The sequence below is a fragment of the Cottoperca gobio genome, chromosome 5, assembly GCF_900634415.1.
Source record: "Cottoperca gobio chromosome 5, fCotGob3.1, whole genome shotgun sequence".
Classification (NCBI taxonomy): domain Eukaryota; kingdom Metazoa; phylum Chordata; class Actinopteri; order Perciformes; family Bovichtidae; genus Cottoperca; species Cottoperca gobio.
In genome coordinates this window covers 28,790,306-28,805,432 of record NC_041359.1, presented here as the reverse complement: position 1 = coordinate 28,805,432, position 15,127 = coordinate 28,790,306, and the positions used below count along the sequence as shown (strand labels likewise).

The 15,127-nt window shown below is 43.8% G+C and overlaps 2 protein-coding genes across 5 annotated transcripts in view; both read left to right on the top strand.

Annotated features, from left to right (window-relative positions):
• Positions 1-1,527: 1,527 nt before the first annotated feature.
• Positions 1,528-10,285, top strand: LOC115007686 (semaphorin-3D-like). The gene is made up of 5 exons (XM_029430624.1): positions 1,528-2,148; positions 2,450-2,607; positions 7,317-7,381; positions 8,237-8,391; positions 8,574-10,285. The coding sequence occupies exons 1-5, from the start codon at positions 2,038-2,040 to the stop codon at positions 9,075-9,077; spliced, it is 993 nt and encodes a 330-aa protein (XP_029286484.1). The 5' UTR covers positions 1,528-2,037; the 3' UTR covers positions 9,078-10,285.
• A 737-nt stretch (positions 10,286-11,022) lies between these two features.
• Positions 11,023-15,127, top strand: part of smpd4 (sphingomyelin phosphodiesterase 4) — a 12,446-nt gene continuing 8,341 nt past the window's right edge. For 2 of the 4 annotated variants that reach the window (XM_029430908.1, XM_029430910.1), the window contains exons 1-10: positions 11,023-11,161; positions 11,509-11,603; positions 11,845-11,931; positions 12,521-12,657; positions 12,756-12,831; positions 13,009-13,117; positions 13,288-13,340; positions 13,447-13,598; positions 13,830-13,962; positions 14,057-14,128. In XM_029430908.1, the coding sequence (XP_029286768.1) occupies positions 11,565-11,603; positions 11,845-11,931; positions 12,521-12,657; positions 12,756-12,831; positions 13,009-13,117; positions 13,288-13,340; positions 13,447-13,598; positions 13,830-13,962; positions 14,057-14,128 (858 nt within the window). In that variant the 5' untranslated portion in view covers positions 11,023-11,161; positions 11,509-11,564. Of the gene's footprint in view, positions 11,162-11,508; positions 11,604-11,844; positions 11,932-12,520; positions 12,658-12,755; positions 12,832-13,008; positions 13,118-13,287; positions 13,341-13,446; positions 13,599-13,829; positions 13,963-14,056; positions 14,129-15,127 lie in introns of those variants that run through there. The other 2 variants (XM_029430909.1, XM_029430911.1) reach the window with 2 other exon arrangements.

Genomic DNA, 15,127 nt, shown 5'->3' with positions numbered 1-15,127 from the left:
TTCCTCTCTCTCCTGTCATGGTGTCATCAGTCCCTGTGTTGTATATGTAGTGAGACAGAGACATTTGGAATGTCCCTGAGGGTATGTTTCCTCTCTCCTGGCATGTGTCATCATCCTGTGTTCCATGTATATTTAGTGGAGCAGAGACATGTGTAATGTCCCCCCTGAAGGTAATGTTTCCCCTCTCTCCTGTCATGGGGGCCAGTCCTGTGTGTTTAATGTAGTGAGACAGAGAAATGTGTAATGTTTCCTGAAGGTAAACGTTTCCTCTCTCCTGTCCATGGTGGTCATCAGTCCTGTGTTGTATATGTAGTTAGACAGAGACATGTGTAATGTTCCTGAAGGGTAACGTTTTCCTCTCTCTTCCTGTCATGTGTCCATCAGTCCTGTGTTGTATATGTAAAAGTGAGACAGAGACATGTTAATGTCCCTGAGGTAATGTTTCCTCTCTCCTGTTATGTGTCATCAGTCCCTGTTGTTTATATGTGTTGAACAGAGAAAATGTGTATGTTCCTGAAGGGACGTTTTTCCTCCTCTCCTGTCATGGTGTCATCAGTCCTGTTTTGTATATGTGTGAGAGAGATAAAGTGTATTTTCCTGAAGGTAACGTTTCCTCTCTCACCTGTCATGTGTCTCAGTCCTGTGTTTGTATATGTAGGGAGACAGAGAAATGTGGTAATGTCCCTGAAGGTAGACGTTTTCCTCCTCTCTCCTGTCATGGTGTCATCAGTCCCTGTATTTGTATATGTAGTGAGACGAGACATGTGTAATGTTCCTGAGGTACGTGTCCTCTCTCTCCTGTCATGTGCCATCAAAGTCCTTTGTTGTAATATGTAGTGAGACTGAACATGGTATGTTCCTAAGGTAACGTTTCCTCTCTCTCATGTCATGGGTCATCAGTCCTGTGTTGTATATGTAGTGAGACAGAGAAATGTGTAATGTTCCTGAGTAAGACGTTTCCTCTCTCTCCTGTCATGGGTCATCATCCTGTTTTGTATTGGAGTGTAGACAGAGAAATGTGTAATGTTCCTGAAGGGTAACGTTTCCTCCTTCCTCTCTCTCACCTGTCATGTTTCATCAGTCCTGTGTTGTATAATGTAAGTTGAGACAGAGAACATGTGTATGTTCCTAAAGGTACGTTTCCTCTCTCTCCTGTCATGGGTGTCATCAGTCTGTGTTGTATATGGAGTGAGACAAGACATGTGGTAATTTTCCTGAAGGTAACGTTTCCTCCTCTCTCTCATGTCATGGTGTCATCATTCCTGTGTTGTATAATGTAGTAGATGTGTAATGGTCCTCCTGAAGGTAACGTTTTCCTCTCTCCCTTTCATGGTGTCATCATTCCTGTGTTGTATAATGTAGTGAGACAGAGAAATGTGTGTCATCAGTCCTGTGTTGTAGCTTCATAAACTGACCTTTTATCAGTTTTAAGACACTTTGTACATCCTGGTGTTTTTAACTCTATATTTGAAGGATGAAGGATTTTAGTCCTGAACGTCTGGATCTTAAGTTCTCAGAGAAACAAGCTGACAAACGTTAGCGGCAGCCGAGCAGCATGCAGGAGAAACTCTGATGTTTAACCTTTGAATCAGAGGAGAGGAGAACTCCAGCTTTGGTTATAGTTTTGATTGAGAGCCCTCTAGTGGCAGGAAATGACATATTGTGTGTTTAAATAGAGTGCAGGTGAAGGGAAGGAAGAAGGACATAAAACATGTGAGCCACAAACAAACAGGATACCAGACGCACTTTGTCTGTTTACTTATAATTGAGATTAGAACAGGAACTAAATCACTTCCAGCCGCCTCACACACTAACGGGAGCCCAGCAGCTCTGACTGTACAGACGCAGGATGAACTGCTGTGTTTAGTTCTTAACTCTCTTGCTCTGCATCCTGACTGGAGGCCCTTGAGTGGTCGGGACACAGGATGGCTCACTGTAAAGATGGCTGTTGTCCTGGCCTCCATCATATCCTCAGTCTCCTCCTTCAGCTCCTCCAAGTTTATTATCTTTGTCATCTTAAACTATGTACATCTATAAATGTCTTTATCTATTATTACTGAATATAAATGCAGCAAGAATTCATTTATTCTTCCTTTGGTCCCGCAGAGTCCCACTCCCATCCTGAGCATGGAGCTGTCCACAAAGAGAGTAGGTCTCTGTGTGTATGTCTATGTGTGTCTGTGTGTTCATGATATTATTCACAGCAGCTTCTTATAAAACTGTACAAACACAGATTATCATCCTGCATGAAGCAGATCTGACAAACTGAGACTTAATAAGATGAACTCTGTCACTAAAGAAGACCAGATAACTTGTCATGTTATCACAGTGTGTAGATTTGTCCTGACACCTGAAGAAGAAAGATGTTGTCGTGGGACTTCATTATATTGTCTCTGTAGCAGCAGCTGAATGTGGGGAACCTACTAAAGCAGTTCCCTCCGCTCCACAGAGACGGCTGTATGTGTCCAGCGAGCTCGGCGTGGCCCAGCTGGGGCTGCAGAGGTGTGAGCTGTACGGGGCGGACTGCGCTGAGTGCTGCCTGGCCAGAGACCCTTACTGCTCCTGGGACGGACAGACCTGCTCCAGATACTTCCCCAGCAGCAAGAGGTAAAGACCTTCAGGAGGGCCTTCAGGAGGAGGTGCTGAAGCACGGGGAGGGTTTACAGCTGCGGGCTGTCGTGAGGCACGTCGAGTAAAACACATCATCGTGTGTCACTGCAGGGTCTTCTTTTATGTTAATAATCAGTCTTATAGATTTATAAAGTGAAGAATAAAGGTGGTAGGGGAGAGAGAGAGAGAGAGAGAGAGAGAGAGAGAGAGAGAGATTTATTTACATATTCTTAAAACAATAAACAGTTTACTAATAAAGTGTAACGAAAAATCATATTAACGTATCAAAAATATATTTATAAATAACAATTATATAAATATATAAAAATTATCCAATAAAATACTGTGCAAAGTGTAAAAAAGTGTCGAGATCCCCGGTATGTTTGTAAAACCTAAAATCGAGCCAGAGTCTTGCCCTGATGTTACAGAGCCACACTGTCTTGGCCTCCTGCCCCTCTCTGTTCTCAACTCTGTTTTTCCTGCTAATGTATATGGCCATTTTAGCCTCTTCTGAGAGGAAGTTTAGGCACAGCGACGGCCCCACTGCATCCACCAGTTGCTGCAGGCACAGGGTTTTGGACCTGCACAGCGCCACCATCAGGCCGGGTGTGCTGCTGTTGCTGCTGACGTCCAGCCTGGCTCTGTAAATCAAAGGCTCCTTCAACAACCACTACAGAGAGTCAGAATTTGGGCTCCTTTTATGGTTAAAAAGAGCCCAACACTTAAAAACACCCTGATAAAACGGAGGCAGCCCACTCAACTTTAAAAATTTAGAATCAATTAAAAACAGAGCAGTATCCAGCCCTAGGTTACTCACACGTCTGAGGATACAGCTGGCCACGTCTCTCCAAACCAAATCAGCAGGACCTGTGAGATATTTTTGTAAAAACTGGAGTCTAAAAGTAGCTGTTCGGCTGGCCAGGTGGACTAGGCCCTGTCCCCCCTCGTCTCTGGATAAAAACAGCACCAATTGTGGCACCCAGTGTAGACCATCCCAACAAATAAATCCACCATTTGCTTCTCTATTTTGGCTAAAAGGCCTAAGGGAGGGTCTACACTGGTCAGACGGTGCCACAGTTGGGATGCTTAGGTTGTTTAAAACCAAACCCCTACCTTTAAAAGACATCTGAGGGAGCAGCCATTTCCACTTGGAAAGCTTTCCCTCAATCTTTTCAGTGACGTTCTCCCAGTTCTTCTGGACAATATTTTCTTTACCTAAAAACACACCAAGATATTTCAGGCCGTCAGTTCTCCAGGTGAGGCTCTGGGGAAGAACTGGGAGACCGCCACGCCACTCCTCGACAGCTAGGGCTTCACTTTTCTTCCAATTTACCTTCGCTGCCGATGCTACACTAAAACTCCTCACAATATTGATTAAAATGTCTGCATCCCTCTGGCTTCTAACAATAACAATAATGTCATCTGCATAAGCTGATAAAACAATTTTGCCATTAAAACCCAGTAAAAACAGACCTTGCAAATTGGAGCATATTTTTCTGAGGAGAGGTTCAAGGGAGAGCGCATGGAGCATTCCTGACAGAGCACAGCCCTGCCGGACCCCTCTACACACTCTAAAAGGAGCACACAGACTACCATTGAACTTCAGCACACTCTCAACTTCACTGTACAACACCTTGATCTTAGCTATGAAAACAGGGCTTCTCCATCACTTTCCAGAGGAAGTTGTGCTCAACCCGGTCGAAAGCTTTTTCCTGATCTAGAGAAATCAGATCAGTATTAATGCCCAATGAGCTGGAGACCTCCAAAACATCCCGAATTAGGCAAACATTGTCTACCATGGACCTGCCGGGTACACAGTAGGTCTGGTCCCGGTAGATGACCTGCTCCATAGCCCTCCCCAGTCTGGTGGCCAGCGCCTTGGACAGAAGCTTGTAATCCACACACAGCAAAGACACAGGACGCCAGTTACCGATGTCCTGCAGGTTTCCTTTCTTGGGCAGAAGTGTTATTACTGCCCTACGGCAGGACATCGGCATGGAACCAGAGGCCAGACTCTCGTTAAAAACATCTAGGACATCTGTTCCTAAGATGTCCCAGAATTCCTTAAAAAACTCAACTGTGAGGCCGTCGATACCGGGAGCTCGCCGTCCCTGCATACCCTGCAGGGCGGCCTGTAACTCCCACATACTCAATGGCCCCTCGAGCTGTGAGTTGGTCTCCTCGGAGACCTGAGGTAGTGCATCACATAACTCCTCTAAAATTGTTTCCTCTTCCCTATACTCACTCGAGTATTCTAGTTCCACTATATCACCCTCCAGGTCTTTCATAGATCTGGTGATGTCTTGTGTGACAATGAGGGTGTGCTGTTGACAGAGCATTTTTATTTCAGTCTTACCATGGTCCCACCACTGCCTAAGACTAGTAAAATCACACTTCCTCTGTCTAAAAACACTCCAGAAATACATAAGGACCTGTCCTAAAAGTTAAAACTGAGTTAAAATGCCAATATGCAATTTTTGGCTTTATTACATAAAAGCAAAGCATGATCTGTAAAACCAGCCGGAATGATTTAAAAATATTAAAAATATGTTTAATCAACAAATACGATCCAACCTGGCTAAGGAAATCCTATCATCTCGGTAATGAGACCATGTATACTGTCGATCATCTGCGTGCATTCTTCTCCATACATCCACCAGGCCATGGGAGTGGATCAGCTGCCTCAGAGCATTCTGGGACACATTCTGCGTGATTGCGATCTAAAGATGCATTTTCTGTGCAGTTAAAATCCCCTCCCAAGAATAAAAAATCCTCCGAGGCACAGCAATTTAAAACATCATTAACTTTTTGTAAAAAACAGCTTCCTCTCTGCACTGATTGTTGGAGCTTTTACATTTATAAAAACAGCTGTAAAAAGGTAAAACCTTGCTTTAACTAAAAGCAACCTCCCCTCGATAAAATGCTCGACCTCCAGTGAGACTGGAGTAAAAGACTTGGAGAAGAGGAAACCCACTCCTCCACTAAGAGATGTGTTGTGGCTTAAAATTACTTCACCTTCCCACTCTCTCCTCCAGTCTATCTCATTAGAACTGTCGCTGTGCGTCTCTTGTAAAAAAAAAACATCAATGTGTTTCATTTTATCAGTTTCAAATATTTGAGCTCTTTTTTTTTTTACTCTGGCTCCATTCACATTTAAAACACCCACTCTAAAAGTATTCATAGCAAGTGAGATGTTAAAAGCAAAAATAAAAACAAATTAATTAATTAAGATAAACATCTTCACTTTTAGCACAAGTTTCTTTAATCTATAATACTCCTGTTCAGTGAGGCCAGACTCCTCTCTTTGGCTCATATGGAGTCTGGCTGAGATATTAAAAAGGGCCAAATCTGGAAAGTATTCCTCCACTTTTACCACATGTTGATTTTTCGTTTGTTGGAGGAAATTTTAAAACTTTCAGCCGTATACATTTTTTTTCCTTGGCTGCTACTTAAATTAAAACCAGGGATGTCGCTGCTGTCTGAGATACACTCCTCTTCACTTGTCCTTTCATCTGCTTGCCCCTGCTTTCTTAATGCCTGTCCCGCATCTCCAACTTTGCAGTTTTTTATTTTCTCACTTAAAGCATTATTTTTTGTCTCCTGCATTTTGAAGCAGCCTTTTGTTTTACCTCTAATATTGTCACTTTCACCTGCCTCACCCAAAACACTTTCCTCTTCTGTACATCATTAATACACACACCCTGTCAGACACAGCAGTGGCGCGGCGCTGCAAGGTTCGCGAAGCCGCCACAGGCCACCCAGTCGAAGCTATCACATCCGTAACAGCAGCCACCGCCAGGGGGGGGGGGTCCCCCACCACCACCGCGTCAGCCCCCTGCGGTGAGATCTCCCCTCAGCAGCAGAGAGAGAGAGAATGAGAGACGATGAGAGAGAGGCGAGAGAGAGAGGAGAGAGGAGAGAGGAGAGAGAGAGGAGGAGAGAGAGGAGAGAATCGAGAGAGAGAGAGAGAGAGAGAGGAGAGCGAGGAGAGAAAGAGGAGACAGAGAAGAGGAAGGGAGAAGATGAGAACGAGAGAGAACAGAGAGACAGACAGACCGGGAAGAGAGACAGAGGAGACAGAGAAGAGACAGACAGGACAGAGCAAGAGGACAGCAGAGAGGAGAGAGAGGACAGAGAAGGAGAGGGGGGAAGGAGAGGAGAGACGAGAGAGAGAGAGAGAGAGAGAGAGGAGACAGAGAGAGACAGAGAGAGACAGAGGGGGAGAGACAGAGAGAGAGAGAGAGAGAGAGAGAGAGAGAGAGAGACAGAGAGAGACAGAGAGAGACAGAGGGGGAGAGAGCAGCAAGTGATAATTGAAATCCTTGTATTGATGTCATGAGAGGAACAAGTGAAAACATATCACATGTGTTACAGTCTGAAGGGCTACAGATAATAAGGGGGGGGGCAGGGTCACCAAACGAAAGGTCGGACTAGAAGCAGACATGACAGCTCTCATCATCATGGCTGAAACAACATGGTGTGTTTTCGTAGCCTGTTCTCTGCTCCGTGTTTCCTGGTTCATAATCAGAGCTTCATGCTTTCAGACAGAAGATTAATATTATCTATAATGAATCCATTAATATAATATTAATCAAAGTAAAAGTCATTTTATAAAGTGTTTTGCAAATTCAACACAGTAGATACAACTGCAAGCTTATACGTAACATTCATATTTAAAAATGTGTGTGTGTGTGTGTGTGTGTCAGGCGAGCGCGGCGTCAGGATGTAAAGCACGGAGATCCCTGGAGTCAGTGCCCCATCACAGAGGACGGTGAGGATTTCCTCCATCTGATATGAACGAACTGTTTCTGTTTGAAATGTTTTCATAATGAACAAGTTTGTACTGAAAACAAGAGGATTTCCACACACATACACACACACACACACACACACACACACACACACACACACACACACATTCTGCATTGAGGGTGTAGTCTGTGTGGAATAAGGTTTTGCATATGTAGTGTGTTCACACTTCCATTTTAGGAAGTAAAACAGTGTGTGTGACTTAAAACATGTGTTTTTGGGTGTGCTGTTGATTTCTGCTTATTTCCCACAATGCAATGCAGAGAGGAGCTGGAAGTAAATGCAAATAAATCAAAACAGATTGTGGATGAATCCCAGAAAATAAAAACATTACTTTTACATCCTTTTATTGACATGAATTGCATACTTTAAATGAAATGTTTTTAATTACGCTAAATGCAAAAACATTCCTTTATAGACCTTTAGTATATATATATATATATATATATATATATATATATATATATATATATATATATATATAAAACACTTTTTTCCAATTGTTCGTGCTGTATTTATTTATTTAATCATGTACTATTGCCGAACTACCATAATGCAAAAGAGTATATATATAAATATACAGATATATTGAATTATTCTGTGCTGCCGGCAGAGGTCGGGCGCCCTCTAGAGGTGTTACTGAGTAACTGCAGTTTAGATTATTACAGTTGTATTAATGTGTATATAAAATATATAAATATAAAATGTGTTTAATCTGCTGTTAAGTGTCCAAAGAAGATTCAGATTCACGCTGAGTTTATCAAACAACTCTCATTACGCTCAACAATGTTTCTGTTTGCGTCTGTTGCTCCGTCAGATTCAGACTCCGTGCAGGTGAAGCTGGTGTACGGTGTGGAGGAGAACTCCACCTTCCTGGAGTGCGTTCCTCGGTCTGCGCAGGCGGAGCTCAGGTGGGCGGTGCAGCACACAGAGAGCCAGCAGCACGCGCTCAGTCAGACAGGAAGCAGACAGGTGAGTTCTCTCACCTGACTCTCACAACAAATACTGGACATATAATAATATAATGTAAACAATCCAACCCTCTCTCTCTCTCTCTCTCTCTCTCTCTCTCTGTCTCTCTCTCTCTCTCTCTCTCTCTCTCTCTCTCTCTCTCTGTCTCTCTCTCTCTCTCTCTCTTTCTCTCCCTCCCTCAGCTCCGTCAGAGCGATGATGAGCGCTCCCTCCACCTGAAGCGGGGGTTGCTGGTTCAGCACCTGCAGCTGTCTGACTCCGGCCTCTACACCTGCTCCAGCCTGGATCACTCCTACAGCCAGGTCCTGGCCCGATACCGCGTTCACATAATCCCCAACCACAGCCTCCATCCAACCCGCTACCAGCAGAACCTCAGCCAGAACCCCCCGGGCCCCGTCGTCCTCGGGAGGACCAGTTCAGCCGGGATCGCCGGGTTTCTGGGCCAATCGGGGCCCCCCCATCCACCCCCTGCGGCGGCGGCGGGACACAGGAACTCGTGGTTTCCTCTGAAGAGCTACAAAGACCCGCACATGGTGGGCAGCAACAGTCTGAGCGTGGACGAGTACTGCGAGCAGCTGTGGTACCGAGAGAAACGCCGGCAGCAGAAGCTGCGCACCATGAAGCTGAAGCAAGAGAGCAGGAAAGCCCGAGTGAGGAGGAACAACCCTCCGGAGGGTCCTCTCTAGTCACCTGGAGGACACACAGACTGCTCATGACAACAGATCCTGCAGAGGACACACAAAGGTTCATTTATCATTTATCCAAAGACATTAGTATATCTTCATCCTAAACATTTGGACCTTTAGACACAACAACAAACAGAATTTATATTATTCGCTATATTCTTGACTGTTTGGCACCGTTGGCTCAAAGCTTCAGCTAAAAGTGAAAATGTTATTTGACAACATGACAGTAAGACTATCTCAGACTCACAGGTGTGTAAGTGTGACGTGTACAACACATTGAAGCGTGCATGTTTGTTGCTGACCGTGCAAGACAATATATTATCTGTCCACCTCAACAGAGACGAGTAGACGCGGTTCATGCTTCTCATTAGTGTGTTACCTCCAGGACATGTTGTTGGGAGAATGTCCTGCTGCGAACGACACCTAAAAACATCAACATCGGTTAATGTGCTCGCTGTATTTAGAATATTTCCCCACTTTAACTTGCTGTCAGAGCCATTATCCATCATCTCCTCAGAGCCACCAGGCTCCATTGACCAAAACAGTCGTTTTACCTGCAGAACATCAGAGCTTCTGATAAACTGCTGCTTTGATTGGTTCGTTTGTTTGTTATTAAGTGACTTTATTCAATTAAAGTTAGTTAGTTTGGATTCGCAAAGTTTGAAGAGAAAGTGGATTGATCAAAAATACGTTTTGCTGCAGAACATTGTTTATCTTCCTGCTTCCTGTTTCTACTGCAGGTAACACACTGAATATGAAGACGTACCTCACACACCTGAAACAATCCAAACTATCCTTTAATATTAACATGTGTTGCTTTTTGCTAAAACATCCCAATTAGCAACAGTTTATTTGTCAGCTAGGCTACTTAGCTTAGCATTGCTGAACACTGTTGTAGCGTTAGAGAGACGTCACACAACGTCTTCTTCATGGACTTACAGGTGAACGTGTATCAGGATCTCACACACACCTTGCTTGATGTATAGCTTATTCATTCTGCCATGTAACTAATAATTATTATTCACATCAATGTATATTAAAGAACTCTAGTTTTGATAGTTTTCTTATTTGTATTCTAGACTTCAGTTTATATAAACTTGCGTGTTTCTCATAAAAGTGTTTTTAACTTTACAACTCTAATAAGCTTTGGGATCAGAATGTTTGATTGTGTTGTATAACTGAATGTGAATAATAAAAATATAAAAACATTCAAGTGTTTTCATTTATTTGAGCAATATAAATAATTATATAAACACACAGTACTTTGGTTTATTTTCCAAAGGTAGAATAACACACAATTATGCTATGTCATAATGATTATGAGTTATGCAATTATGAACTATATATATGTTTGTAATAACATGAGTACACATGGTCCATTCAGAAGAATATAGCCTATGTTACATTGAGTTATAATCATTGATACATGTGCATTGTTCTGCTTTAGTTTATACCTATAACTATATACTGTCGAGTAGTTTGTGAATTTCACCAAGGGAACACTTAAGTCTTATCTTTTTTCATAATAATACATCAGGATTTATTTGTCGGTGATATTTTGTATTATTAATTTAAATCTTCAAAGTAACGCAAGGTATCAAATATGTAGGTTTAGACAATATAGACACAATATGTGTCTCGTGTAGAGATGTAGTGGAGTAGAAGTACAAAGTAACATTAAATGGAAATCCAAAAATAAAGTATAAGAACCTAAAAACAGTACTTGAGTAAATATACTTAATTACTATTTAACACTTATAATAAAAAAATATAAGTATTATTATTCTACATGATTAAATAAATATAATAATGTATTCTGTTATCATAATTTGTATTATTGTCATTATTATTATTATTACTATGATTATGATTATTATTACTAATATTATTATTATATTTAAGAACAGAGAATTGCATCTTGCAGGAGCTCAGTTCCTCCAGCAGGTGGCAGTAATGTGCAACATGACAACCAACTGAAACACCAACGAAGAAGACGTCAACGACTGGTCGTGTTTGAACCACACCGATGGAAACGCGGTTCGTGGGAAAGTAGTGAAAAGTATTTATTCCTGTCCAGGTGAAAGGTAAAGAGGAGCTACAGGTGTTAAGGTTTACTCACAGTGTTTGTGAAGTGTACTACCCGACTTCACGACTGTTGCTGTCACTTTGGCTCTCTTTGTTAGTTAGCTATCGCTAGCTAGTCGGCTCATGCTAACTTCGTGGCTCGTTCACTGCTGCTGAGGTTTCCAGTCAATAAGAGACGTTGTTGTCGGATTAACAGAACATAAAGTTGTCTTCTTGTCTCCACAGCATCCATTTGTTTTAATACTCAGTGTGTGTTTCTGCCGAAGGGGCTGACAGAGTAATGCTAGGTTGTGTCGCCAGCTAACTCCCACTGAGGTAATTAAAAAGGTTTTGTGGTGTTTACCAGCTCCAGGTGGGATCCGAGTGGACTGTACTTAGGAAGAAATCAACATAAGGTCGTACATGGCTGCTCCAACATTACAACAGCCCAGCTTCCTGCTGGTGAGTCTTAACATCATTGTTTACAGTTTCTAATCGAGAATCATCATCACCTAACTTTAAGTTATTCTTATACTGTCATAATCTAATACCTTTGTCTGGTTTAGTTTATAGCTTGTTTTATTTCTTCCATCAGTAGTGAGATTACAGTTGAATTGTCTGTTTTTAGAATGACTTGCATTAAAAGTGGTCTCTTGTGATAAGAGACGAACATGCTCATGAGTGTCTTGTGATGTTGCTTCAGGCCAATCTTAAAGCTGATTCCACCACGAAACCTTTCCTCCAGCGATGCCAAGATCTGGTGAAGATCATCGATGATTATCCTGCAAAGGTACAGTTACCTCTTCCTCCACTCTTTGCTTTATTTGTAGATCTGATCACTGAGTCTGTAACATTTGAAGGACAGGATTCGTACACATTCTGCTAGTACTGTGACTCCTGAGTTTCACTTTGAGGATCTTCTCTTTGGACTTTGTACTTTAACTTGTACTTTGCATACTGAAAGATAAGCACAGAATCCAACATAAGAGGTTGATTTGTATTTACCGTGTTAGAGAAACTCCTGGTGTTCATATGTAAATGAGTAGAACGCATGTCCTTATAATAGCACAATATATGAAACATTGTTGTTCCTCTTGGCATGTGAGGGCGCCCCCTCTGGACATTTGATGTTGTGTTTAAGAGCAGCTGTTGGTGCTTCAGTGAGGCAGCAGTATTTCAGTCTGGATTATAATCTGTAGTTTCAGAACCTTCAGTCTGCAGCTGAACAGTCGACCTCACAGTTCACTTGAGGATGGCACTGATCCGTAACCGTCTGCAATACACTTTAGTTAATATATAGTTACAAGCAATCAAACTGCCACGTGTTGAAATGTGTTTCCAGTTTATGATGCGGTGTTTGTGTGCGTTTCCCTTTTCAGGAGCTGCACGTGATTTTCCCCTGGCTGGTGGAGACGGTGTTCGGCAGTCTGGACGGCGTCATCGCCGGCTGGAACCTGCGACTCCTGCATTCCCGATGCAACGAGTACAACGTCGTCCTGGGGTTTCTAAACCCGAGGTACGTCCAGCTTCTTCCCGTGTGACCTCGTCGTCAAGTGGACTGTTAGTTTCAAGAACGAACCTGACGTTGTCCTCTTCCCCTGATTCTGTTTTCAGTGGGCCGATGATGAAGCTCGTGTATAAACTCCAAGCAGAAGAGTACAAATACGAGATTCCTGTCAATCATCTCCCGGTAAGTTCACCAGCGACGCGGAGTGATGCTCCAAACATTGTCTTCACCAGACGTCGTTCAGGCTTTGTGTGTGTCAATCTCTTGTTGTATCTGCAATGCATGTGTGAGCCTCCTCACGTGTGATGAAGACATGTTGAAGGGTCTTCTAACATTGTCTCCTGAACGTGTGTCCTGCAGGGTCCAGTGAAGGCCTGCATCCAGCAGGGCGTCCTGCCCGACTGTCCGCTGTTCCACAACAAGCTGCAGTTCCCCCCGTCCGGGCTGCTCACCCTGAACCTCGCTCTCAGTATCCTGCCGACGCCGATCCGTCTTCTTTAAGTGTCCGCGAGGGATTAACCCTGACGGACGATAACAACTGTTGTTCACTGTGTGTCTGTTAACCTTCTAACAAAGTGCAGGAGGCTTAGCAACAGACTTTGCATCACTGCGATTGTTTTCTTCTTTAACGCTTCGCAGATCCGTTTGAATTCTTCATGTTCAACTTTGCGTACTGCCTCGTCACACCCAAGGTGAGTTTACCTTGAGGGTTGTTTTATTTCTTCTGCCTGAAGGTGAATAAGAAAGATCTTGATGTGAGGTCGTGGCTGGTGTCTTCAGTACTCTGTGTGCTTTCAGAACTACCCCCAGGGCCAACAGGGGAGCTCCGCTGACAGTGCTTACTTTGTGCTGGTGGACACTTACCTCAAGTACTTCCTCCCCAGCGAAGGAAGCGTTCCCCCGTCTCCCTTCTCCGACTCCAGAGGCTCCGTCACGGCACCGTCACCGAGGTATTTCTAGGGTTTAATAAGTGTCGGATATGGAAGCCCACTCAGGAAACAGATCCTGTAAATCACAGTAACAACGTTTAACAGAGTTCTGACTTCATATCTCAAAATAAGGAACCACAGAATCTCCTTCCCTCACATCACAGTTAAGCTTCCATAAGATGAAGATGTGAACATCAGAATGCAGAAAACTCAGTGGACGTTGTATCATTCCTCTTAACTTCACGTCAACAGATCTTCCAGTGTCTCCTTCGCTGGTTACGGCGTCCACAGCCCGAGCCTCCTGAAGCATCACATATTCCACCAGCCGTCGGTCACGGCGGACCCTGCGGCGCAGGAGATCTGGAGGTCCGAAACACTGTTACAGGTAAACAGATGTGGAGGACTGTGTAAATGAAATCATGAACACATGGAGTGTGTTGGAACAGGTTGAAGTGTTTGACTTGTGTGTTTGTTCTCAGATGTTTGTGGAGATCTGGCTCCATCACTACTCTCTAGAGATGTACCAGAAGCTGCAGTCTCCTCAGGTGAAGGTAAGAGAAATACACGCCCCCTCCTCTCACCCTGCACTCAAGCACGGCTGGCTGTTGACTGGCTCCCCCCCCCGTACCTCCTCGGAGCCCAGGGTGGAGAACGGTGCAGGCCAGCAGGTCCTTGGTGATTCTCCTGTTGATGCAGAGCGTTGGACACTTTGTCTTCAGCTGCAGAGAGATGTAGAATCAGATCACTGAAGGTTTCTTGAGTTGTGTGCAGTGTGACCGCACAGCATCGCTGTCTCCGTGTGTGTGTGTGTGTGTGTGTGACCCTGCAGCTTCCTCAGGGGGCTCAGCTTATAGGATCCCCTTCAATGAGGGGATCTTCAAACATCTTAATGTCAAGTGTCCGAGCTCTGACCTCCCAGATGATTCTGCTCTCAGCTGAGTTTCCTGAGAAGACTTAATGTTTGCATCCTCATTACTGCACACGGCATCAATTAATACAGTGTGTGTGTGTGTGTGTGTGTGTGTGTGTGTGTGTGTGTCAGCTGCGAAGCCCCGCCCTTCGCAAAACGGAGCAAAAGAGAGAATGTGAATGCGCAGTAGACGGTACAAACTGAATCGTGCACATAAGTTAGATCAAGTTTAGTTTATTTAATAACAGACCTGTCGATGTGAAAAAAACACCTTAAGACAATGGTAGGAGAGACACACACACACAGAGACACACACAGAGACACACACAGAGAGACACACACAGAGAGACACACACAGAGACACACACAGAGAGACACACACAGAGACACACACAGAGAGACACAGACACACGCACAGAGAGACACAGAGAGACACGATCAGAGACACACAGAGACACACAGAGACACAAACAGAGACAAAGAGACACAGAGAGGACACCCACAGAGAGACCACACAGACACAGAGACACAACAACAGAGAGACACACACACAGAGAGACACACACAGAGAGACACAGACACACGCACAGAGAGACACAGAGAGACACAGACACACGCACAGAGAGACACACACAGAGAC